General features: G+C 37.5%; 3 protein-coding genes across 3 annotated transcripts; 2 read left to right on the forward strand and 1 right to left on the reverse strand.

Annotated features, from left to right (window-relative positions):
* Positions 1-1308: 1308 nt before the first annotated feature.
* Positions 1309-4777, forward strand: LOC1274692 (GILT-like protein 1). The gene is made up of 3 exons (XM_313849.5): positions 1309-1665; positions 3805-4293; positions 4370-4777. Exons 1-3 carry the CDS (start codon positions 1603-1605, stop codon positions 4541-4543), a joined length of 726 nt encoding a protein of 241 aa, XP_313849.3. The 5' UTR covers positions 1309-1602; the 3' UTR covers positions 4544-4777.
* Positions 4601-6366, reverse strand: LOC1274693 (trypsin). The gene is made up of 3 exons (XM_313850.5): positions 5865-6366; positions 5054-5625; positions 4601-4971 (listed from the first exon to the last, which is right to left on the reverse strand). Exons 1-3 carry the CDS (start codon positions 6160-6162, stop codon positions 4792-4794), a joined length of 1050 nt encoding a protein of 349 aa, XP_313850.6. The 5' UTR covers positions 6163-6366; the 3' UTR covers positions 4601-4791.
* Positions 6367-18616: 12250 nt separating this feature from the next.
* LOC4576789 (uncharacterized) lies at positions 18617-26771 on the forward strand. The gene is made up of 4 exons (XM_001237549.3): positions 18617-18869; positions 22103-22196; positions 25953-26245; positions 26340-26771. Exons 2-4 carry the CDS (start codon positions 22124-22126, stop codon positions 26457-26459), a joined length of 486 nt encoding a protein of 161 aa, XP_001237550.1. The 5' UTR covers positions 18617-18869; positions 22103-22123; the 3' UTR covers positions 26460-26771.
* The last annotated feature ends 335 nt before the right edge of the window (positions 26772-27106 follow it).

Below are 27106 nucleotides of genomic sequence, written 5' to 3' on the forward strand. Positions count from 1 at the left end.
GCAAGGTTTGTTATGCGGAATTAGAAATTATAATTAGACTTATGCATGCGTGTTTAGTGATTAGTTACTATAAAAAACTAACGTGTTTTTGTTAAGGACTGGAATTTACATTCCATTTGTTTCGCGAAAATTAACATTAACATAGTTACACGTCTTTCTTATTATTAACGTACTATGACTAATAACGGTATGGTTAAGATTGGTTTTTTAGATGAGGCAACTTCGAGCATTTTGTTTAGTGTTCAATTGAAGTTGAACGGAAAATTTAAAATATTCGATTTCATATAATAGACACGCAATACATCATTACCCAATGCCTATCATCAATTTTTGGATGCAGCTGTTGAAACAATATCATGACGAGTATGGTTTTTTCTTCGCTTGTTTTCCCACTTCTGTGAAGTTTGTCCGTTTCCCATGTGTCCCAGAATGTTACCGTTGAACTTTAAATTGAACATTCTTAAGGGCTTTGTCATGCATACGGCGTGGCAAGAACGTGATTATGCAAATACCGGTTCTTTTTATTGTCCGTAGCTTTGTTGTGTTTGTGCAACTTAACAAAATGGTAGCATATTGCAATGTTCCCTCACCAAGCGCAGTCTCATATTGAACATGTTTAGCATTTAATTACAGTGCAATTAATAAAACATCAATTTTGAAAAAAATATTATTTTTCTTCCAAAATAAAATAAAAATAAAAATAATCGAAAAAATAACAAAATACCATGTATCAATCGCGAGTTACATGATCCTTCAGCTTGAATCCGCCACTGGGAGCTTTTTGCCTTTGCCGCTTGAAACTGTTTGCATTTGTTGACGACGAATGGCACCTGCAGGCTAATGAATAATTGGATGAGTAAACAAATGATGAGTAATAGTGTACTGCACCATTTACCACATCGGATACAGGCGTAAATAGTGTGCTTGTGAAAGTGTTTGAGAAAAACTGAACCGGTTGTTATACAAATATGTATCGATCGGTAGCGTGCCCTAGCAGCACAAAAAAAAAACAAAATTCTACAAATGTTTCCCCAATCCACCGGATTCACCAATCCGTCGCGATATGTGAGTTTGTACGTTAACAGTCACAATATGATGGCTTTAAAATTCTCTATAAAAAAAAACGTTATTGCTTTAGAATTCCGAACAAAACAGGTCCACGAGACCGCCGCTATTTACGCATGTGCCAAAACGAGAGAAGCATCGTTACAATGGTTGGAGCAAACGTGCCTACTCACTCTCACCACACGTATCGATGGTGTGCTGGCATGCTGGACACACACGGAGCCACCTTTGAAAGGTTGAATGTGTTTCCATACCGCAGCGAACCATGCCTGTACGGTTAGTCAGTGTGCGACGTTTGTAACGAGTGGAGGCTCCTCTCATAAGCGCGATCTCGGAGAGCGTTGTACAAGCGTGTATCAAGCGGAAGAGCCCTGCCTCCCTTAAAAGATCTCGAAAGATCGCGTTCGTTGAAAAGAATCTTCGTTTGGTATCGTAACTCGTTTTCGGGGTACGGCCGTTAGGTTGTCGGGAGTGAGAGTTTGTTGAACCGTTGTTAATCTGTTGCCGCGTATTCCAACATAACCGCCATTGTTCAGGATGCTGTTCAAAAGCTTGCTTCTGCTGAGCGTGTATGCCGTCGCCTGCTATGGCCAATCAAAAGTAGGTAGTTTTCCAGCCGCGGCTTGCTGCATTCATTAGCGCGGACGTATCGCGCGATCGTGCGAAGATCATCGATCGTTGAGGAAGACAGCAATAATGCTTTGCACTCTGTGTGACCTCTGTCGACACATACACATACACACGTTGTATCAAACACGATAAAAAAGGGGAAGAGTTCAGCGACGCGCGACCCAACTGTATGGACGCAGCAGCCACAGCAAAGCGTCCAGCAACATGTACCGAGTTTAAGGTGTGGCCAGCACCATCGCTTGGTACGGCGTGGAAAGTGGTTTTCTTCTTTTACCATGCGTGCACTTCTCTGCCAGACAGAGTATGTTTGTATGTATGTGTGTGCCTCTGTTTGCTGCTGTTGCTTTTTTTTTTAAATGCACGACGGACCGGAAACCTAAGCTCGATCCGGTCGTTTTAGGGTCAGAAAGGGAAACAAAAACACAACTATCCAGCTATCAGACCGAACGGTATGGTTCTGAAAATGCATCGGAACCAACAACCGCTCCTCAAATCAATTTCACCCCAATGCATTCCTATTTACATGAATGAACGCGACAAAAATGCGCCGCTAAAAAGCCGTCTATAGATAAATTATGAACCTGTTGTTTTTAATAAACAAAACTCGGGTACAGCCCGAAAAACAAACTAGGCCGCGCCGGCATATGGTGCGTCGAAGCGGCCTTAATGCACTGCAGCAGTGATTGTTTGCAACGGTTAGAAGTATTTGTTGCTGACGTCGTAGCTGTACATAGCATTTCGTGCCGTGGTGTAACCCGTTTCTCTCCCTAGTCCATTTAGCAATGGCTATAAGCCGGGAGCACGTAAGCAACAGAATGCAAAAAAAAAACGCGCCAACTAATTCCTCATCATTTATGGAGCAATAAGTTCTGTTATTTTTAAAGCTCCCCCATTTTTAAAGCGTCCCTTCGTATTGATCGTGCATACATTGGCGGTTTGCGTGTAAAGTGTTCATACGCAAGACAGAAGTAGGCAACACAAGGTTGAGAAATGAAGGTCGTTTCGTTGTCAAGGTCAAGAAAGCTCCACACACATCTCCATGCCAACTAAAATACACCGAAAATATCAACTGCTAGGACCAAAGCACGCGCACTTCCCGTAGACAAAGCTTTTTTAGTTCCTTCTTCCAAGTTTTATGTGTTTACAGACGGACGAAGACAGTAAAATGCATTACAATAAATTGGACATTGTTCGTTATTTTTTCCTCGTTGCATAGTAATCAAAAGCTAATAAAAAAAGATTACAATGTTACACTATTTAAAGTGCTTTTTGACCATTTGGATTCTATTAAGGAGTAAAAGCGATATCATTATCATCTAACTCTCTGGTCCGTTCGGATATTTTTAAACTTCCAAGTTTATCGATTTTAGTATTTCTAAATTAAAAGGTTGATTTAATAGTTAGTCGCTGGTTTTTAATTATCTCGGAAAAAACATTCCTTCATCTTTTAGATTGTTTTTTTATATATTGGATTGACACAGTGTGTTTGTTAGATAACTCAATTGCAATACGATTAAAAAACACATACCAATTGAATCCCAATACAGCGTTCCCTCTAAACAATACGGCCTTTTCGGACTGTTCCTCCTGAAAAAAACCAACGTTCTCTCTCTGCTGATAAATTCCATTGAGTCTGGTGGAGTCCATCTTGAAGAATGCATTTGTTTGCATTGGCATGTGACATGTGTCGTATATTTTGCAAAATTCAGTTATTCGAACCTTCGATGATTCAGCCGTATTTGCCGTACCTATAATTACAATGACATCACGGGGTACTTCAAGAGGAGCTTATGAGTTAGCAAAGGTCTAGAGAAGGTCATCGACATCATTATGAGCGTAGTATTTCCATGAAGACGGAACGCCATATACAGAGGTGTACTTTAATATAAAAACACATAGGTTTGCGCGATTTAAAGTAATGTCGCCGATTTGAACCGAGAACGTGACTCGCACGTCTATCGCGGCGGGGAATGAACATAGGCCTATACCTTATTATTTTACGATCGTTCCCGAAGTTTCGTAACACGGGCGGTAACACTGAAAAGCCATTCGCATGGCGATTGCTAATGACTGTGTAGTTGCTTAATCAAACGTTTGTTCAACTTGCAGGTGCCCGTATACGTGTACTACGAATCGCTCTGCCCGGATAGTGCTCGGTTTATCAACGAACAGCTGTATCCGGTGGCGAAGGAGCTCAAAAAGAATCTAGAGCTGCATCTGGTGCCCTTCGGCAAGTCGTCCTATACGACGCAAGGTTCGGATGTGATGTTTACCTGCCATCATGGCGAAAACGAATGTTACGGCAACAAGGTGCACGCATGTGCGATCCAACATATCCAGGGTAACTCGTATCAGCCGAACATTTCCAAGGAAGACCTCACCCTCGACTACGTCAACTGTTTGATGCATCGTGCCCAGCTGAAGGACGGTGCATTCCCCACGAAGCGCTGTGCCGATGAGGTGAAAATAGACCAGTGGCAAGCTATCATGGATTGTGCCAACAGCACTGAGGGAAGCCAGCTGCTGAAGCAACACGGTGATGTGACTAACAAGCTGCAGTCGCCGCTAAAAAGTGTTCCTACCGTCGCCTTTAAGCAGGTGTGTATTTTTCTGTTGCTCTATACAAACATACAAACAAGAACATGTTTTATTCATGATTTTCCTCCTCTTTAAGACTTACGATGATGAGCTGCAGAAACTGTCTGTGAGCAGCTTCCGTCACGCGCTGTGCAAAAACCTGAGCCCACAGCCCGTCGAGTGTCTCGATCTTCCGTCCACTGGCTCAGCCATTAGCTCGCTCGGTATGATCGTTACTGTGGTCGCTGTTCTCATCTCTAGACTGCTCTAAGCAGCACTCCGTCCAGTGGGGGTATTGAATCTTACTCTTCTAAAGAACACTTATTAGTATTGTAGGCTAAAACAAGTCAGAATGTCTTCTTTTATTGGTAACATATTACAAAAAAAAAAACACTCATCGACTCCAGGATGCGCGTACATTTATAAACTCCGTCCAACACAATGCACATCCCTTTAGATGTCTTACGAATATGCTATTTTAAAAATAAAGTATGTCTGACTCGAAGTGTTGCGTGATCCTTAGCTACATAAACAGGAATCCTTAATGTTACGATTAATCCAATACAGATACTGACTGACACGCGTGTACACTCCAGGAAAGTTCTTCTGAGCACAGGCACGTCCCCACGAAACAACTCCGACTAGCTCATAATGATTTGATTTAGTGTTCAGTACCTGCAGTGGTCCTCCACTGTCACCCTGTTGTCAGCAGAATAGAAAGAAAACATACACTTCAATGGCAAACAAACAAACAAAAATATCACTTTCAATATCATTATACCTGACAGGAATCTTTGCCTCCCTCTAGATATCCGGCGCAGAGCATCTTGTTCGTAATCTGAAACGCCCAATACCCAGCACGGCGACACTCACGGTTGGTTAAGATTGGAACTTCGGTTTGCATCAATGTCCCCGATAGTCCACCACCCGCTTTCGTCCTACCCCATCCAGTAACTATGCCCCGACTTCCCTCATACATTTCTGTGGCCTGTGGCAGGCAAATAGGCATCACACGATCGCTGATCGCCACCGGGTATGTGAGCTCGAGCAGCGCTATATCGTTGTTATTGTTGAAGGCATTGTACCAGTTTGTCAGGATTCGCTTCACGCTTCGCTCGATGGATGTGGCGATCGGTTTGCTTCGATCGTTTATGCCAAACTGCACGCGAAACAGTCCCCGATCTGGTTTGGTTGTACAATGGGCTGCCGTTATGACGTATCGATCCGAAAGCAAGGAGCCACCGCAACAAAACTTATTGTCGTAGTACAGGGCAGCCATCCAAGAGAAGCTATTGTCCTCCACAGGTATGCCACCCACTATTCGTTCGTTTATTGGTTCCACCGAACCACACTCTGTAGCGGAAAGAGCATTGAGATGTGTGTAAGACTTTCTTTTGGTATCCATTCCTAATTTTGATAAGTTTGAAACATGGTGTAGCTACGTGAATTAGATTTCCTTTTTTTTTATAACGATGTGCGTATTCTAATTGCACCAATTCGAAATCATTTGTTTTTTTTTTTTTTTACATAAACATTTTGTGAGAAATTGAGAGAGATTGCAACAATGGCAACAATAAACTACTCGTACTCACTGCATGGAGTGCAATTTTGTGACGGTCCCGAGGAATCACTTGCAAAAACAGGAGCACCGATGACACCCGTAATCCAGTCGATAATTGGTCGAGCACGATTTATCTCGAAGTATTCCGGGCGCACAGTGACGAAGTTGACGAACCGCTCCTCCTCTAATTCATACTCGTTCGACACATAATCTTCCGGTAGCGTTGGAGCCGTTCTATCCTCATAACGGTGTCTATTCCAATTTCTTAAGCCACATATCACTTGGATGGAAAGTAAACCAACGACTAAACACATCAATCGTTCATTCATAGTTAAATTTGATAAGGTAATTAAGCACTATGGTATATTTTTACAGCAGGTATAGCCTGTTAAAGAGTAGCTTTAATTTTGGAATTTCATTTGCTCATCAACGTTAAATATACTTTAAACCACACAGTCAATCACAGCACCGTCAGATTCGTTTGCACAAGAGCAGCGAAAATTGACGAAACAGTCGCTCAGAGCTCGAGATCAAGCGATCACTAATATTCGGTGTCATATTCCGAGCTCGCATACGCCATACAGCCCATGGACGACGATCCATCCCGTCTTCGCCACCTAACGGGATCGAGATGAGCGAATATATTCAAAAATCTGACGTCGATGATTTCGACCCAAGCGCTTCGAAATGGGTTGTTCTATTGACCAGTCTTCAGCATCTCTTTCTTTCTCATTTAGACTGGACGCTATCTATTTGCCGTTTACGGTGTTTGTGACTTTCACTACCGATGGGAGACACTGAAGCCGGCATGTCGATTCGAACGTTGTGCGTTTCGTGGCGCTTCAGCACTGCTTGGGAGGAGAGACAGGTTTTGCACATTGATGACGAATGAAGAGAAAGCGAAACAAGAGCATTCACTGCAGCTCGGGTTTAACACGTGCAGAAGTATATGTCGCATAATAACGAGACTCGTCGAGGGGAAGAGTTGCTTTTTTTTTTAAATGATAAAACGATTAGATAATCATTAATACATTATGGGTAAATACACTTATAAATCAGATAGTAAAATGATAGTTAAATAATTCCAATGTTGTTATTTGATTCATATCAGTAGCACAATTATAAAAGTCTAGCTTACTTAAGCATAGTTCTATAGCTTCTATTTTGTTGTTTCCTAACATAAGCATAACTTAATACTGCGGTCGAATAAACATATATAAAATATAAATCCATTTTTATATGCTTATAAGTAAAAAAAGCGTCCAGAATTGCTTGACTAAAAAGTATTCATTTTTCTTACAAATCGAACGATTTTTGAAATTATTCTCTTTTTGGCGTAAATGCATAAAGCAGAGTTAAAATACCGATGACATTCTATGGTGATAGTTTTTTCTTTGTACAAAATACACAATTGGGTGCGAAATAGAACATTTCTTCGAATTCCAAGCGTCCGATGAGCAAAACATGTGATAACATTTCTTTTTTTTATTATTACCTTTATCCTATCCTAGAGATCCTCCTTTCATCATTGTAATCGTATGACGGTGTTAATTTATGAGATCATGAAGAGTTCATCACATGAGAGGATTTAATTAATTAAGTTGTTGTTTTTTATGCCACTTTCAACAACAAACAAACTAAAACTAAACATACACAACAAATTAGTTTAATAAAATGGGTACCTAATTTCTACTTCCTAACCTAATACCTAATTCCTAATTGTACAGTCTTTCCCCGAGTTCTAATGGCAAATCAGTAGGGGAAATTAAGACGGACACTGCGGGTATAATGGACACTTCTCATAAATGCATGAAAAAGGTAATTTTCGAAAAAACAACAATGCAGCATCCTAAATTAAAGTTAATCAACACATTAGAGAACATTTTTGGCATAAAAGATGCAAAATTGTTTAAATCCACGAAAAAAATAAATTTTTAATCGATTGCACCGTTGTGGATATAATTTGATTACTGCGGATCTTAAGCTCTACAACTGGTTATTGTTTATATTTTTGGAAGTTTTGTTTCATGAATGAGTTGTCATGAACATTAATGAAAAAACTGGCGAAAAAATGAGAATGAAAGCAATACAAAATATTGTTTTCTGGTGGTTTAAACATCCTGACACCAAGACGGACACTTTGTCGTAGGGAAAGATGGACACCAAATTTATTGATTTATTTTATTTCTTATATCAATTGGTGATGAATAGAATAGAATAGAATAGATATTTGTAATTCTATGGGATTACAAATATCAAATGTTGAATTTTGACATGGTGGAAAATGGCTAAGCTATTAACAAGACCCCTAAAAATGCTGGGGTGGCGAGCTTTCCGCGAAGTAATGTCCTAAAGGTAAGTTCTAGACTGTTGTTCTGTAAGCTGGTGCAACGTCAGCTGCCAGTGCCCGATATTTCAATAATGCTTTAGATTCTGAATTCTACGATATATTACAAGCGCCGCTTACAATTTCTAAATTCATGGCTGAATGAACTGTCGTTGCAATTAGCCTAGAATTGGGTTTTGTACGTACTATGATGTGGAAACAGAAGGATATGTAAAAATACTATAAACCTCTTCAATTTCTAACGTTTTTTTTATAGGTGTCTATCTTACTCTTCATGGTGTCCATCTTTCTCATATCAGGTGTCCGTCTTTCCCGAACATTTCAAAACTGCACGAAAAAAAAATCATGTTTTTCATTCATGTGTTTCAAAAAAACGGAAAAATCGATGGAAACTTAAAAGGTTTAACACATTTTCTGATAAAACATGAGTGTAAGATAATGTATGCAAATATTCATGGTCGTTGCATTTATGTATCCCTAGATTTTTACCATTTCCCTTAATGTGTCCGTCTTTACCTACCTTCCCCTACAATTTTCTCCATCAATTGTGAAATGAAAAATCATTTTCAATTTTTCCAAAAGTTTTAAATCACTAAAAAGACAGAAATAACCGAATTGTCTACACCAATTGCATCAAATAAGTAATACATTACATTAATGAATCAAATTTAATAAAAAATGATGATTATACAAGTATATTTTGGCTGTTAATTGTAATTGTAATATTGTAATTATCTTATCATTTGTGACTTTTTTTAATTTAGAAGTCATTACTTTGGTATATTGGTTTATCAAACTGCGGTCCGCGGTCTTTGAGTGACTTTAATGCGGTTTGCAATGACTTTGCTTAGATTAAAAAAAATCTTATTACTTTTTAGATCAAAATGTTATGTTGGCTAAAAAAACTAAGATCAAACATCAATAAAAGCAAAGTTAGCATTAGTAAGTGTTTTCTTTTTGATTCGATATTGAAACGTATATATCGATTTTTTAGATAATGTAACGACTAAATGGTCCTCCACAACAGTATTTGTGATGCGGTCTACGAACTGAAAAGTTTGAAAATTCCTACTATAGTATGTTGATGTTGCATATTTTAAGTTAACCGTAATATTCCTAAAAGCTGTGCAAAATAAAAATAGCACCAGTTGAAAATTTGATAGAAATTGCTCCAATAAATGCTAACCAACAATGGTAACAAAATGGGTTTTAATGAGGTAACAGATATGGAACGCATGCTGACTACTGCTATTTATTTGTCAAAAAGTCTTTAGTAATCCAAGAGATGTTTGTAACAACATTTAGATACTTTTAAACTACATCTATACCTGACACACTGATGTCTGCGTGTTTTAGATAATTTTAAGTAATTTTGTTCTTTTCCGAACATTGATGCGTTAAAAAACAAACTTTGTCTCCTTTTTGCATGAATAATGTCGCCAAACGACTAGTGCATTACCATGAATATACTTTAACATTTTTTGTTGATTCATCATTGCAGTAGTGTTCCTATATATTATCATCATCGTGCTTGAGCAAAATTACACCCGGAAAGACAACATCTATTTGATTTTAATTTGATATGTTTACTGGTAAAAATGTAAACTTTTGTGTATCTCAAATTTTTCTTCAATCCTCATTTCACTTGTGTCCAACAAGCTGTCAAAAATTCAAACTTATGTTTTAATCTCAAATGCAATCAAAAAATCTTAAATTAAAAAAAATGCATTCAAATCTGTTTAGAGCGCGCGCCTCTGCTTACATAAATCGTTCACCTGCACTACCGCACAAACCACAAAGCTTCCTATACTTGGCGTTGCGGCGCGTTCGGAATTTTATATTTTTTTGAAAAACCGTACTATTTTGTACGTACCTGACATTTTGTAACAACATATTTAGAAACCGCAACATATTTTTTGTATTCGCGGAAAGTCTAAGCGTTATTGACAAAGAAACAACAAATGAACAACAATTGAACTAACCGGCTTCGAAGCGGTGCTAAGTGGAGTTGAAAGTGTGAAACTTAACTCAAACTCAGATCAATTGACAATATTGATTTGATTAATTTTTTGATTTTGTAATATTTTTTTAATAATAAATGTCGATTGAGATATCTATTTTTATATAACTATTGTATCAGTTTTCGGTAGGGTAACTAAAAACGTGAAATTATGCAAAAACACAACAATTGTCTGAAAATATAACTTTGACATAAAATATGCTCATTTCTTATTCTTATACAGGAAGTTGTACAACATTTCCTTGCATATTTTCAAAAATATCAAATAAATTGTAATATTAACATTTTTCGGCAGATTTGCTATCAGCCAACAGTTCGGCAGATTTTATGATTACGAGAACCAGAACAGTGAAAGTGTGGTTTTTATGAAAGATTGTATGGTTACAAAATTTATTTTAACCTGTTTGAAATTTTTAAATCACGAAAAACATGTTATTTTTCACTTTGAACGCTGCCGAAAACAGGTACACGGTAAATGTTGATTTTTGACAGTAGAGAGAGAGAGAGAGAGAGAGAGAGAGAGAGAGAGAGAGAGAGAGAGAGAGAGAGAGAGAAAGAGAGCGATTGAACGAGAGCATATTGTAAATTAAATCACTTAATTGGTCTTTAATGATTATCTACAAAACATTCAATAACTTCGAATACACTTCAAAAAAATGTGCAAAACAACTACGATGGAACATCTTCTTTTCAGAGTCTTTAAGGTTTATCTGTTGCATCAGCTTCTCAATACATACTAGCGAAAATCATCTCCTCCCATCCCCTCATCCCCTCCTCCCCTCATACATTTTCCTGTATGACCTTCATCAGAAGTTTGGCACACGGCCCTGGCCACATTGGGTAGGTTGGTTTGTTTTAGACCCAACGTTCACAAACAAAGCCAATGATTCCGAACATTGTACGATCGTTCTAATCATACATTACGGACTCCTGAACTGCGTCTCGCATCCACTTTACCTGCGTGACTTGATGTATCGGTTTGACTCTGCCCAGCCTTTTCTTCGTTGTAGCCTCCAATACCCCATGAACCTTACCTTTCTAGTACGTTTTGCATCCGAGGATGATGTGGACTGTGAATACGTCTTGCTCTTCTTCAGGATGATGTGGACTGTGCTAATCAACATAATCTGGTCAGCTACTGTTGTTGAACAGCTACAAAGAAACCTTGTTTTATGCAGTATGGTCGTTTGGTTTAAGATCTAAGATGTCTTTATTTGTTAGTAATATTGATTCTTTTATCCGAACAAATGTGTTCGTATTGGTGTTTATCTTACACACTCTTGGTTTATGTGTGTAATGAAGTCGTACAAGAGAAATGTCGCATTGTTTTGATGATCGATACTTAATCGGTTCGTATATTGTTTGTTATTATATTATGCCTGAGATTGAATGCTCTTTTGCATGGTTGGATTTTTAATTTTGCTAACGTTTGTTTATGTTGATTAGGGTTTGATCGTGAATTTTGCGCTGCGCTATTTATGCTACTTAGTTTCAACTATCTATACTTACCCTTTATCGCGTTGATACTGCCGCGTTGGCTATCTGTCTAACTATCGTTGTCTAACTGCAGTAATTAAGCTGAAAAATCGAGAAATGCTACTTAGTTGCAGATATTTACTTGTACCATGCTTGATCTTCGCGCTACATCGGGTGATATATAGTTATGGATAAAGCGATAGCAAATTTTATTATTTGTTTGATCTGAACACAAGCACCTCTTATTTGAAACTGACCCACCGTCAGCTTTTTTTTTTGTTTATTTTTATAGAGACTTTGAGCCAATTTGTCTCATTCGCCTTTTTAAATTGGTTGATTAATTCTAAGCTTAAAATCTAAAATTCTTCTTTGCAAGTCATTTGTCATTTGTCAGCTTGCAGTTACATTATACCGGGTAGTCTCGGTTTACTTAAAGCTATTATCTGTTGATTTTATTAAAAAGTGTCTGTTACAAATATGGTTTTGGTGAGAGTTCTTTATAAAGGTTAGTAAAACGAAGGAATTTTAACAGTTTACGTTAGCAATCGCTGTCTGGTGAGAGGATGGTGTCGATGCTATGGTCCAATTTGCAGGTGATGCCTTTTCGCAGTATATCCATGGCATTTGGTTAAGATGTGACGGACGGTGATGTCGACGTTATTACGTCCTGCGTTGGCTAGTCGGTCTGCTATTTCGTTTCCCTGGATACATGTGTGACCAGGAATCAAGAAGAATGTGACTCGAGGTGAATTCGATATATTGCAGAGTTGTTGGATGTTCGGGTCGCGGGTGGTTCCAGATTCAAGTGCTTGAAGGACACTTGCACTGTCTGTAAAGATCACGTTTGGCTTGTCTCTAGGGAGGCCTACATCAGCAGCAATAACCAGGGCTATTGCTTCTGCGGTGAAGATTGAGGTATGGTCTGCTAGCCGGATGGCGCTATTGTCGATGCTGGAGTAGATTCCACAGCCAGTGGAATCGTTTTGTACTGATCCGTCAGTGAAAATCAGATGGTGGTTATGATATTTGAAGTTCATCAAAATGACAGTTTGCAATGAGACTATTGAAACCAGCCCGAAGCTGATGTTTATGGTCCAGTCTATTTGTGGTGGGCGGCAGTACCAGATGCGACTACCGATTTGGATGAGTTTGGTGACCGAGGGGAGTGTTTGTCCAGTTAGTGTGGTGATTTCGGAGTGAATTCGCCCTTTGAATAAGCACATCGGCCTTGATGGTTTTCTCCATCATTCGTCCAGCAGTTGCTACTGTCTTGTCGGTGATGGTGTGGTCCAAGGTATGAAGTTCGCTTTCACACAGAAGTGATGCTATGGGGCTCGTGACGAAAGCTCCAGTAGCACAGCTGATGGCGGTATGGTAGAGTGGTGCAATTTGTTTTTGGAAATTTTCCCGTTGCCAGGTGACTATTTCGATGCCGTAGAGTAGTTTTGGTAGAAGCCAGCTATTGATGATTTAAAGTTGTGTTTGGCGGGCGGCGCGATGTTGACCGGTACCAAGCATTCTGAAAAGATTAATACGGATTTTCACTTCTCTTTTGACCCGTGTCACTCGCCGTCAGCGTAGTAGGAACAGCCTAGCAGGCATCTAATGATGTCCACATCCACTATCACATTCCTGAAGTGTCGCTCGACGAGGATGGCAACTGTACACGCATACATGTATGTTTGAATGTTACAGTGCACCGTCGTGATGAACATAGGCAATTCCCCAGCCAAGGACAGGAGTGCCTCATGTACATATCTATATATGTTTATGGTTCGCATCGGATGGAAGTAAACATATATTATTTCATCATTTTCCTTGTGCTGCGATATAGTGGCCACGCACGTACTCGCTAGCTCAAATTAGCAATGAAACAATTAATATAAAAAATAAAAAGACGTTTTTAATCCACAACAAAAAAAATTGCCTTAAAAACGTGAGTTTTATATCACTGCTCATTTCATTCAAACTTCAATTAAAATGGTACTAGAGAGTACTGTTGTTATTAAACCATGCTAGTAACGTTTACAGTTTAACCTTCGTTTTTAAACCATTTGCTACTTAAAATGCGGTCTCATTAAATAATTAAATCATAAGATACTAGTTGTGGTAAAGCGTTCAAAATCTCTAATGTACCTAACCCTATCCTATAACAACTATAGACAAATAACTATAGACAAATTTTATTATCCTGTAATAAGTGAAATAGTCAAGTCACACACAGCCAATTCAACAGTGGCAAAAGGTGACCCAAACTAATAATGGTTTGAACAATAATGTCTCAATATAAACCATTGATTCGCTTTTTACACAGAAACTCCTCCTTCAGCAAAGATTGTTTTCGAATATTTGAAATGTTACATGTGTTCGAAGTTAAAATGATGATTGTTACAATACAGCATTTGTTTATTGTTTCTTTAGAAAACAAAAAGTTTGTTGGCAATTGAGCTATAGGAATCTATTATTTATTTTGTACCGTAATAAGTTTAAATTATAAATAATAAATATTTGTAATGCTTCATACACATCATATCAAATCATGTACATGGGTATATGGTGATCTGATTTTTGCGAGCGTGTCACTCTGTTTTGTTCTTTTCTTTCTAATATATATATATATATATATATATATATATATATATATATATATATATATATATATATATATATATATATATATATATATATATATATTTTTTTTTTTTTTTTTTTTTTATTTATTGTTTAAAGATATTCGTATGAAATTAAATGGTACAAACCAAACGCATGATTAAGGTACAGGGGTCTCTTATGTATCTTATTGTAAAACAATTTATCCTCTATAGTTTGTATTTTGTTATAAAACAATCACTTCACAAACATTACAAGTAAACGTGTTAATTGCATTGTTAGTGTTAGAATGTGTATTTTAGAAACTTAACATGTTTTAAACTTTAAACATCATTTATATTGTTGTAGATGAATCATTTTCATGTGAAAAATTGTTTTGAAAAGGCTTGAAAACTAGTTGGTTACGATAATTTATGCAAAAAAGCGTAGAAAAGGCAGATTGGACAAAAGCAATAATCAATTATTTATTTTGCCTCCAAAACAAAAGAAGATTATGATTCTAAAACTGAATTGAATGGTGGATTGATATGAAAATAATTTTATCATTATCCAATTAATATAAAATAATAGTAACTACTACTTAAAGGAAAGAAAAAAAACATAATTGTTGTTGTGGGTGCAAAGCTTCCTTTTAAAAAATCTCTTTACAAAGGACAAAAGTTCTGCACAGGGATATTGAGTGGGTGTTGATTGATGATACCACACATTCCATTGAATGTGTTTTCCCTTCCTTCAAGCTGACATTTAATTTAACACTTTAAGCGCCGCGTCATATAAATTCGCATGACGGGTTTGCTAACCACTCAGCTTTGTATCTCACGCTCAATGATTCTCTTGACAACGAATAAGGTAGGAAAGATAGAACGAGAACGACATGTGCTACTCCGCTTATCAAAATGAAACAAAAGAGTGCAAACAATCGCTCGAGAAAATGTAGCTCTCATCGCTCTCTTGCCATGCGCTACGTGCTCACCAGAAAAACTGTGACGTCAGACCGGCGGCCAAAGTGTTAATTGTTTTAAATGTGTTTTTTTTCTCTTTTGAGAAGATATGCTTACGGGGCGGGCATTAACAGTTCGTTATGAATAGGTTCATTGTGTACCAGTTTCTAAGAAAATGCTGGGAACGTCTTATGCATCTTTCGCTGTACATATGGAGCTATTGAGAATCATAACCGCGGAACAGACAATTCACTTGCTGTGCAATGGCAAGGAGTTTAGAAATGCGAGTATAATGTTTTACTATACCGCAGCGGTACAGAGCAATCATTTGAACCGAGACCAATCTCAGGCAATTCGTTTTACTCGGTGCGTTTCGTTGCACACAATCAGTAGCGCCAAGCTGTGCCTACACTTTCGTTTAGAGTTTCCGCTAAAACTCACGGTATACAATATTGTCAATTTGCAACCCATCCTTAACCTGTGGAGGAAACTATATAGACTTTCCCTATTTCTTCTGATTTTGTGGAGCTTGCTTGCAAGGATCAGTGTGTGCCATTCGTCAATTCAATTCCGTATCATATGTATGTTGGGGCTAAAAACACCGTGGATGGTGGTTCGGTTCGTTTATCTAACCAATCAAAACCATCGATCATACGTCGGCGCTATCTATAGTTTACGTTTCCTAGCAACTACAACCACGCTAACGCACGCGGCTCTTGACTACACCGGTCGAACATCACGTTCCACAGTTTAATAATGCTTGACCACGTGCAGCGCGTCGATTATGCGCTACAACCAAAACACCCGTGCTGCCGAAATAATAATGTAGGCAAAAAGTTAATCAAAAAGCTGGCCCCAAAAACATATCAAAACCCCATAAGTCATCGCACTGCTACCGTCTCTCATCCTCGTACTATTGCGTGCTATTGTCGCAATATGCGATGGCACCTACACCGAGACACCTTCCGAGATGCTTCACAATTAAGTGATTCTATGCGCGAACGATTGTCGCTCACACTCGAACAATCTGTTAGCAACAGGGTGGTGCTGTTGTATGCTGGACGGCTGACGTAGACCATTTTCGGGAGAAACGACAACACAAACGAGTAGGGCAGTTCAAGTGGTTTGTTGTTTTGTTGCTGTTGGGTGGGCGATGAAGGGGACTTTTCTATTCCGGAAGTTAAATAGCTTGCTGAGGATGAGTGTGATAACAAATTACGAACGAGTACAACGCTATATTTATTATTATGCGTTCTGTATTGGTGGGATAGATGCAATCAGCTGCAATACAAGTATATTTTTTAAATATAATTTATACATTTTTTTAATAATTTGCTGTTTAAATATTTAAACGCTGATACTTGCAATCGCTATCCTTTAATGTAAAATTTGGCTCTGCATGTTAATGTAACTATCCAGTAAAATTTTAACCACCACACATGCTTTAGTCCTTGAATGAGTTCGTTTCACGCCCGTGAAACTTTATCTTCAGAGTTAACCATAGTTTCATAAAGCGCTTGGTTTGTTGTGTATACATGCAAAGAAACTTCAAAATTACATGACGCATGCTTGCAGTTTAGTGTTTATCTTCATTATTAACACAGCCTAATAATACGCGTGGTAGAAAGCTCCCATTTTTCTTTTGTTCTTCTTTGCCAGCCAAGATCATGAAGCTTTTGCATGCAGCCTATCCAGTAAGTTAATGCACAGTTTAAACCAGTGCAGAAAGTGTTGAGGTTTTTAGAGCAGCTTTAATTTGCTCTAGAAATTGTCTATTTCGTGGCAATGATTTTTACCTTATAAAAGCTTTGGAATGTTTGTATTTTTAACAGCTAATTACTATTATTTTCTATCGCCGTCTTGCTATCAACTACCTATAAAGTAAAAATACGATAAATGATATCGCAGATCAGTGTGATGCTGAGTAGTTATGGCTGCATGGATCGTTTACTTGACACAACCAAGTATTACGGGAGGCAGGAAGTAATCACGGCTATAGACTCACGGACTCGCTGCTGTGGGTTTCAATGGTTGCGAAAAATGGTTATACATTTATCATAATTGCCCTGCGAACGTTTTATCGCTAGGGCGATTTAACGGTTCTGATGGTCTATTTGCACTTCCCGATTTTAAACGTGCGAGGCAAGATGCAACCAAAGTGCAGAACTGTGTGTACTGCAACAGTCATAAACGTATGAGGATGTGATGCAGCGAAGGCTATCGTTCTCGTATAGCACCATCCCAACCAAGCTGAGTCATTGAAGAATGACAATTGATTCGAGCCATCGATGGATACTTTATCCAAGATATAACTTTTCAAATAAAAGCTTAAATCAACACAATATATGTGATTTTTTTTTTATTATTTCTAATAATAATTCAGTTATGGAAAATAAAAGATATTTTAGGTATGGTAAGTATTTTTGTTAAACAACATCTACTGTATTTGTTTTATAGTAATCATAATTATGTTACAGAACGAAAGTAGAATCTGCTTATCAAAACCGGCTACGACCCAAAGATATCCAGTTGTTTTTTTTATGAAAAATGTTCAAAAATGATGCAAAAAATGCAAACGTTCATAAAGTACAAATTGAAAAGAAGAATCAACTTTAAATAAATTTAAAAAGTACTTTAAATTATCCACAAAATAAGCAAATCATTGGTAGGAGATGAATTATGAAAGAATGAATGAAATTTTTCATGAATTACAGTATGCAGCAAAACATCAAAATTTATAAAAAAAGTAGAAAAAATCGTTAATGTAACAATTGTTTAAACCATAGTGAATTTTAGTATTTTTGATCACTAAAACTTCTAAACCCATTCCGACAGTCATTTGTAATTCATATTGAGATGACTGTAAAATTGTTCTGCAGATTCATTGCTCTCATGATATTTGTTTATCACTGTCTCTTGATACTTCTTTGCTCACTTTTTAAGCTATTTAGTGTGCCAAAGGGACTATTTTTACACTCTTATGCATCACCTTACACACCTTTTCAAGCTTTCACAGCGTACTATCGCACCAGCAGAGCAATGACGAGCATCAGCTACAACCAACTCATTACAACGAAGCGTGGTGTTGTACAGTGCACTATTTGTTGCTCCCGATCCGACGGTTGGCTCCCATTTGGATTTACTCTGCAGGTCGCACTGATAAGGAAGCCAGCAAGCGCACTACCATCCCGGCCAGTGGATCCTTCTGTCGCGGTCTGATGTCGTCTCATTCTAGTCCACGAACGGAAGCTGACGGTGAGGAAGCGAAACCGCCAGCACCATCGCCACCATCATCACCACCTCCAAGAGATGAATGGTACGACGTCGTGGCAGACTGGTGGAGCTAGAAGGGTTGCCGGTATTTTCGGCCGTATAAAAGGTAACCCGTTGTCTTTGGCATCAACCATTTGTTGCTCTAACGTGCTCGTGTGCAGTGTGCAAGAAGAACCGATCTCCGATCCCGTGGTGAATGTCCTCGTGTACAAAGTGCTGTTTGGCAAAAGGTGCCGAAAGGGCAAGTGTGTACTAAAATAAGTCTGCCGTTAAGTCTGGTTCCGTGCTGCAGTGTGGTGACCGTCGGGGGGTATTCGTTGACTTGGTGTAAACACCGCCACCGCACGCCAGTAGGACCAGAAATATTCAGTGAGTAAAAGCACACAGGAAAGATTCCAAAATCGTTTCCACCGAAAGCAGAAACGGTGGCAATTAAATTATGTATGTAAGTTCGATTATGATCCGATGATGAGCATCCGGATGTGTTAAGCTGCTTGCTTCCTTCTTGGATTGGGTTCTGTTCGTTCGCATCTACGATGATGCAGTGCCATTAACTGTGTAGTATCCTTCCTGTCCTTTGATGAAGACGAGTTGCATCTTTTATACCAGATTCGTCAAATATTTAAATTGACTCTCGAAAATGGCTCCCCATTGAGCGACCCATTGGTGAAACGTGTATGGCGTATGGCGTAACGGACAGGACGGGCGACTGTTATCTAGAACGGCACTTGGCGTGTAAACTTTTGAGTGCAACAAAATAAAAAACGACTAGCCAGGCTTCTTGTCCAGGCAAGCACTGGGGGTTGTTCCTGCTCAACGAGAACACCGTTGGGTTTGCGGTGGTCAAAATTAAGTTAGCCCTCCTCATCTCATGCTCATAATTGGAATAGCACGCTTTTGGATACATTTTGCAAACCCCAGGTCAGGACCGATCGTGCTAAGGTGCTTCAGAGGGATTGCGGTAGCCGTACACATGTGCCAGAAGCGTCCTATTTGGTTTGGTGAATTCAGGGGACAGTTTGCATATTTGATAGTTTCGCAATTTTAGACTGCGCTTGAAGCCCAATATTTGCCCGGCAGGCGTCACACTGCACAGGTTAGTTAATGTAAACTAGCACGTTGCTCTTTAGCGTTTATCGTACGGAGCCCTGCTAGTTAAACGTTGGTCAAAGGTCAAAGGGAGCAGTAAAAGCCAAGCAAAAATGCTCGGCCCATGTTGGTATTTTACTGTCCAAATCAAAGTTGTGTAAATGCTCATCAAAGTAAAAACCACCGTCGGTCACTGGGTTGGTGTTTTGGAATCTTAAGGCCTTTTGCTAACACCTTTCTAGGTGCCGCAAACACCACCAAGGATCATGCACGTAAATATGACCAAAACCTTTTTGGATTTTAAATGGAAACGGATGATTAGGACTGGCTACCGTGCAAGATGCAGCGCGATTCTCTTGTTTTTTTTATCATCCATCCTTAAAACGAAACTTTGGACTAGCGCTGGGAAGTGTGTATCAAATAATGTTGTCATTAATAATTAAACAGGCTTTTAGCACATTCATCTCAAAGGTGCGTGGTAATGTGTGATGAGAGCAACAGGCAGCAGTTCGTATTATATCCTGCTCGCAGTGAATGGTTTCGGTTTCGGGTGTGTGTGTGTTCCTTTGCTTGAGTTTGATTTCTAGGCTCTAACCAACCGTGCGGCAGTGAGTGTTACGTTTTATCAAGCACTTTGACAAACTCACTAAATCTGTTATTCTTGCTAGAGAGGATGAATATCAGTATGTCTCAGATCCTATGTGAAAGAAGAAAATAATTACCATTAATGCTTTGACGCACTACGACTTAGCCGTTTCCCTTGAAATGAAAAAGAAATCGAATTAAACGATGCACATGATATACATATAACTTTTCTTAATCTGTTCTTTTTAAGTGCAAAAAGCTTACTAAGAAAATGTAAATGTGTTAGTTAATCATTAATTTGTAGCCCATCAATTCCTTCCATTAATACCAAACAGATACATAACATTAATTATAAAAAGAGTTTGTGCTGCTGTATGTTTCTTTTATGTAAATGAGTCATATAAATAAGAACTGTTTAACTAATTTAGACAGTTGGCAAAATTAAACAAATTTCTCACTGTAACCAACAATGTAATATAAGTAAGCTAGGGCATTGAATTTATATTCGTTAAAAGACATGATTATCTCAACATTATTTGAACAGCAAGAATGATCTAACATATTGTATTTTAATCATAATTTCTCATAGAGTCCTTAGCATAGCATAACAATATACTTACATTTCATCCATTTTTCCATCTTGAAGCGACCATGTCGTTGTTTACAAAACAATAAACTGCACGAACCTGGAGTGAAGAAAGTAGATGTCCTTCATTTACATAAACATAAAATGTAAACCAGTAATATATACAAAAGATTGCTGAAAAGGTTTTTTTTATAAAAATGAAGACAAAATTTTGATTCACTTTGGGGATTTATCAAGCACACATCATTGCTATAAATGTAGACATTTATTTTAATCAGAAAACTGATGCCGAAAGCAATTTTGTGTATCTTCTTCTTGTATTTGACGTAACGTCCTTAAGGCTTTCAAGACTTAATTCATTGCCACGCAGACGGATAGTCAGTCATTGCTACAAGGGGACGATCCATTCTAGGCTTGAACCCATGACGGGCATGTTATTGATTTGTTCAAGATGACAACTGTACCACGGGACTGTCGTTTGTGTATAATGTAGTGTAATTAAAACTGGAAATGAGTAACCTTTCCCTATTTTCACATGATCTATCTGTGGCGCTGAGAAGAAGTTCTTTTTTCATGGATTCTCAATATCTAGTTACGGGAGATTTTGAAGTTTATTTTGGCTAATAGTACTGAAACTTACATCCAAACCAAAGCTAAAAATAAAGGAAACACCTTACTGTACAAATTCATCTAAAACATGTTTCGCCTTTATCTGACTAATGTCGAATTACTTTCTGCTTGGTCAGTATTTAGGAAACAATCTCTTACGCTTGTTGATATTTTGCTTTTCAGGGGTGAGGGTCAAGTTGGTTTAATTTGAAGCAAGCATTTCCTTTGTTAGTTTTATATTCTTCACAGAAGCATCTGGTCTTGCTATTGTGTCTAATGCTTCTCAAGGGGACAATGGTAAGAAGGATAACGTGAGCATTCCGCTCAATTTTCATCGTTTGACTTATGGTTTTCATCAGTAAGGAGCACGTTTCCGTGTTTAATGTTGCAACCACTGAATTTAATTTACGTACCCACTGGTAGTGTTGATTGTTAACTTTTGCCAGAAACAGAATGGCTTACCTCATACCGTAGATAAACCCTACGTTCAATTCCCAATGGCAGGGAAACCGATTCCCTTCGCACAGCTAGGGTGTTGTTGATTTGCCAGTGATTATTTATTGGCTTGCGTTCGCTGATATTAATTATTCTTGCGAGAAATGGCAATGAATGTGAAGTGGTGATATTGAAATAATTTTGAGTACCGTGTCCTATATAAAATGGTCGACACCAACGTGTTTAAAGATAATAAAAACCCATTCTAATAATTGTAAATCGTTATCTATTATTGCAGAGTTTAAATAACCACTCAAAGATGCATCAGCTATCCACAATCTGTTTCACCCTGGTCATAGTTTCTGTACTGGTACAGAGTACAAACGGAAAAAGTAAGTTATCTGTATACCATTCATTGATACTTAATACAAGATTATTGATTTTCGAAATGGTACTGTTGGCGTGGGGCATAACAAATCAACAAATTGTAGATTTAGCCCAAGCCGCTCATGCATGTTTGACCGAAAGGAAATTGAACTGTCCACTAGTCCCAACAGAGCACCATATCCTTTATTTTTGTAGTCTGAAGTGAAATTTGGAGCCGTCGTACGTTCCAAAGTTCTCTTTGAATGGCTGCAAACGATAGAAACAGGTCACGAGCAACAAAGGTACGAATGAACTGTTTTCATACATCCACATCGCTTCATGGATGGCGGAGTGAAGAAGCCAAGACGGAAACGAACAGTCAACATTGGCTCTCATTACTATCTATAATATTATTATCATATTCTTCTCGATGTGCCATTGTGCGTTCAGCCACCAAGCTGCGACATGATGCAACATTCGTCTTGTGCACTATTTCTTTGCGCAGTTTTGTAACGCGGAAGCGTTTGTAGGACACTAAATTGTGTTGCAGTGACGAGTGTGCACCATCACATGCACTGTTTTCATCTTGAAAACGTCGGTACCTGCTTAGGTACCGTCTGCTTCATTCAACCTGATGGCAGGAATCGCGCACAATTTTCCACTTAATAATGCTATCAACCTTGTTCGTTTGGTAACCCAACATAAATAAACGACACACACTTTGTCTTGGGCGAGCTTCCCTGCGCTACACCTCAGCGTACTGTGTACATCGGTTGAAAGAAGTGCTGTGGACGCTAGTAAGGTGACCCGTGACAAATATGTATTTTTACTTTCTTTAATTCTGCTCAACTCTACCTTTGGAGAATGAATACATTAGCTTACCTAGTACGTGTTGAGGAACCTTTGATGAAAGCTATGAGTTATTTGCTAATCAAGAAGTAATGTGCGGCAATGTCTAAAATGTTTACTCTGATTAAATATTTGTTTGAAATTGGTAATTTATTTTGACTCTGTTAAATATTGCATGAGAAGCCTAAATTACAGTTTAAATATTATTGTATTCAGGATGAACGCCTTAGGAGGCGAAGGTCAAAACAATAAAGATTAACGCATATAGCGTTTTCAAAATTTAAATATATTCATTTTAATTTAGAAATATATTTATTGTAGATATTCATGCGAAATTCTTATTTATTTACGATTAATAAACAACCATGCGCCTCCATGAAGTAAATGCACAATTTTAGACAAGAATAGAAAACATCCTAATGGATTCCATTCCAAACCGCATTCACATATGGTTCACATTCAGATTATATTATACTACTATTGCAGACATTATCAACTGAGTAAATACCACGTGTTTTATTTAATTCACGCAAAACCTCATTTTTGTTATATTCTACTATTAAATAAATTAATGATTCAACTGTTACCATGGTTTATTTATTTTTATTTTTTTTATTTAATCACGTTTCTATTTCTTTAGTTATTAATTAATTAATTAACGAAACTATTTATCATTTATTAATTTTGTTATTTATTTATATATTTTGTTATTCGTTTAGGGAAAACTTACCTATAGTGGTGGTAGTAACAATAGTGGTATTGCACTAAACTGCGGTGCATACGATAAATTAAAAGTAATTAAGTTATTTATGTTAGTGTGAAATGTTTTCTGGCCTTTAACAAAGGGCTTACAGGTTAAATGGGGCCATTCCGTTACTTAATGACCTAAAAATCCATTATTTTGTGGAATGTGTGAACATTTTTCCAAAATCCTTAGGATTTCATAACGAAATTCATATATCTGTTAACGTTTTAAATGACCACATAACCACGGAATTACTAGTTTTTCAACATAATTGTTATGAAATGTTATTGTTTTACTAGAATTATTTGCCTTTTGACCATATTTATGCATTTTTAGGTGTTTTTTAACGATAATGCCATTATAGGTACACCAAACAGGCATGTTCCTATAGTGGTCTAAGTTCTAAAATCAATAAAAACAGGTAATTTTACATTTTTTCGACGACATTTTTGACATTTCGTACTGTTTTCATTAAAATGAGCAACATAAATGAGTTTTCTGTAAGTAATTTACCAAACTAAGATCAAAATTCACTTATCTAGTTGAGTGAAAAATCGACCTCTTATCAAGCTTTCTCTTCCGGGTGTGGTAGGTTGACGACAGGTGTGATGCAGTACTTTAGTCAATATTTTCATCAACCAAATTCATACATTTTTTACGATCAAATTATGTAAGAATTATGGCAGTAATTCTTGCTATTCATACGAAAACAGCTTCAAAACTAAGTCTCATATATATTATACACAGTTTTTGAGGCATCTTTGTTTACCACCACTATAGTAACACAATACGACGACTACAGGAACCATACCACCATTATAGGTACAACGAAGCAGTCACAAAAATATGCATTTTTTCGTAAATTTGTTGCGTTTCATGGTATAAACGTGTTGTGATTACGAAGATAAAACATATTCAAATTACTATGTGCTAAAATATTCATGAATTTACCTTCCTGACACTTTAAATCCATTAAAACACATTTGTACAAATTGCACCACTATTGATACACCCTATGTATTCTTATTTAGATATTTCTTATTTATTTTTTTCAAGTTTATTTATTTATTCATTTATTTTATTTATCCTTAACATTAGTAGTGAGACATTTAAAGTTCATAAATTGTGAAGACGATGACTTAAAGATGGATTTTCCCTACTTACACTCCGATAAAATATGTCTGCTCTAAGATTGTTGAGCTTTCAGTCGGCGACATTGGGGCCCTTCACGATTCTAGAATCAAAGTGTATTTGGTTTTTTAAAACCAAATTTGAATATCACTTTTTGACAGGATGGGTGAAAACTTTTGTTCAAACAAGCTTTTTGGAGGCTTGACGAATACTCAAAACACTCTTAAAATCTTCGTTCAGAAACAAAAGCGATAAAAATCACTCTTCTAAATTCATACACCTTGGGATAAACCCACCTGTATATTATACCGACTTAGATAGCTGCTCGAAAACTCCTATACAATCCAAACAGCTGACAGGCTGTAATTTCAGCCTACGAACTTAAAACGGAAAGGGCCCCATTATTTGATTTAGTTTATTTTTTATTTATGAAAGTTAACTTTTCTATTTCATTGGAAAGTATATGAAAGAATTTCATCATTTACTTCTTCTTGGCATAATGACCTACGCGATCATACTTCTTCTTTGGCACAACAAACGTATCTTATGGGGTTCGTATCAATAGGCATCTTATGGGGTCCAATTAAGTCATCCCAACAAAATGTAATTGTTTTTCTATTGTTTCATTTAAACAAACTCTTTGGTTTATATTTTGTCTTGTTTTTTTATCATATTTTAATTGGTTTGAAATATTAATATGAAATTCGTTCCGAGCCAACTAGGTACGTTCTGTACCTTCGATCTACCGTTTGAATAAAACAGTATCTTTCGAAACGTACGGTAAGCATAGTTTGCAATGTGAAAATCGTTTTCTCGTTGACGATTGAGCACAAATAATACAAATAGTGAGTTAAAAACTTAAGTTTATTATTCAATGAGTTATCATAATTATTTATTAGACACATTATGCACTACACTTATATGAAAGAAGATTCAATAAACTTATATTATTTATTCCATTCCTTTCCAGTAAGAAACTTATATCTTACTTCTTTTAGTTAGTTGAATCTCTTAACATTTCTTATCATTAACAATTCTACCTCTTGATATTCTCCAGGAGGATGCGCTGCTTTTGGCCATGCATGTTACGGAGGACATGGCAAACGATCAGGATCGTCCGCATCCACCCTTTATCCGGATGGTCTTGATCCCTCCATGGTTGGGCTGGAAGTTCTACCAATCCCATACTCGAAGCTGGCCTTGGACAAATCTAGATCGATGGATTCTGCACCAGAAGGCATGCGTTTGACAAATGTATATGGATTTGATGTGCCTGCTGCTTCAACCCACCGCACAGAAACGCGACCAGGAGAACTAAAATATGCAATCTACGCAATGCTAAGACAGCTGGTAAGCTGACTATAAAGTCAGATTTGGGAGTCCGACGATTGTATTTTTTACAGCAAGAAATTAACACATTTCAATCCTTCGCTTTCCTATTCAGATGGATGAAGCAGCAATCAATCGACAGGAACAATCGCATCAACAACAACAGGCACAAACGCTGAATCAACCTCCATTTCCACACGAGGCTGCGAGTGTAAGCGATATTGAGCGCAAGTAAAACTATGTCGAGTCAAATTTCTTTGACCAAATGGATCTACTGCTCATCTTGTCAAGAAATTGTATCCTGAATTTAATGAGTTTATATTTGCGTGAAGAAAGAAAAAAAAGCACACACGCAATTTAGTTAATTATCGGCACCAATTTAGAGACTAAAAAATAATCTGCTCCAGCAGTTAACCATTAGCGTTGAGCAATGTAAATATAACCAGAAAAAAATACGCAGCACGGTGAAAAAATGTGTTAAATAGTTACATAAGCAATGATTGCCAAACGCAAATGAGGATGTAATAAAACAAATAGTTAGACGGAACTCGTCATGGCTGGGACAGTTTCGTTTAATTATTCCCCAAAAAAATCATATTCGTTTAGTTGTGTATCTTTTTTATATGTTTAAAGCTACGATAAAAGGAAAGATGATTCTACATTATACCTAAAGCGCCTAACAGATATCCGACATGCTTTATCACCGTTTATTATAAGATCACTGGACTTATTCTTCTTCTTATGTTATTTTATGTAATTCATACGCGGACATGTTGGCCTATACAGGCTTTCGAAACTTGTTCAGTACCACAGCATCCGGGTAATCAGTCCTTGCTTCGGGGGGACCATCCCAGGCCCACGACGGGCATGTTGTTAAGTCGT

This window comes from Anopheles gambiae, chromosome 2, assembly GCF_943734735.2.
Source record: "Anopheles gambiae chromosome 2, idAnoGambNW_F1_1, whole genome shotgun sequence".
Classification (NCBI taxonomy): Eukaryota; Metazoa; Arthropoda; class Insecta; order Diptera; family Culicidae; genus Anopheles; species Anopheles gambiae.

What these genes read in the sequence shown, in the direction of transcription:
- LOC1274692 (XM_313849.5), top strand. Translation starts at nt 1,603, where the DNA reads ATGCTGTTCAAAAGCTTGCTTCTGCTGAGCGTGTATGCCGTCGCCTGC. An exon ending in CCTGCTATGGCCAATCAAAA is followed by an intron (nt 1,666 to 3,804) that starts GTAGGTAGTTTT and finishes TTCAACTTGCAG; the next exon opens with GTGCCCGTATACGTGTACTA. An exon ending in CTACCGTCGCCTTTAAGCAG is followed by an intron (nt 4,294 to 4,369) that starts GTGTGTATTTTT and finishes CTCCTCTTTAAG; the next exon opens with ACTTACGATGATGAGCTGCA.
- LOC1274693 (XM_313850.5), bottom strand. Translation starts at nt 6,162, where the DNA reads ATGAATGAACGATTGATGTGTTTAGTCGTTGGTTTACTTTCCATCCAA. An exon ending in ACAAAATTGCACTCCATGCA is followed by an intron (nt 5,626 to 5,864) that starts GTGAGTACGAGT and finishes TTTCCGCTACAG; the next exon opens with AGTGTGGTTCGGTGGAACCA. An exon ending in GAGGCAAAGATTCCTGTCAG is followed by an intron (nt 4,972 to 5,053) that starts GTATAATGATAT and finishes TGCTGACAACAG; the next exon opens with GGTGACAGTGGAGGACCACT.
- LOC4576789 (XM_001237549.3), top strand. Translation starts at nt 22,124, where the DNA reads ATGCATCAGCTATCCACAATCTGTTTCACCCTGGTCATAGTTTCTGTA. An exon ending in ACAGAGTACAAACGGAAAAA is followed by an intron (nt 22,197 to 25,952) that starts GTAAGTTATCTG and finishes GATATTCTCCAG; the next exon opens with GAGGATGCGCTGCTTTTGGC. An exon ending in ACGCAATGCTAAGACAGCTG is followed by an intron (nt 26,246 to 26,339) that starts GTAAGCTGACTA and finishes TTTCCTATTCAG; the next exon opens with ATGGATGAAGCAGCAATCAA.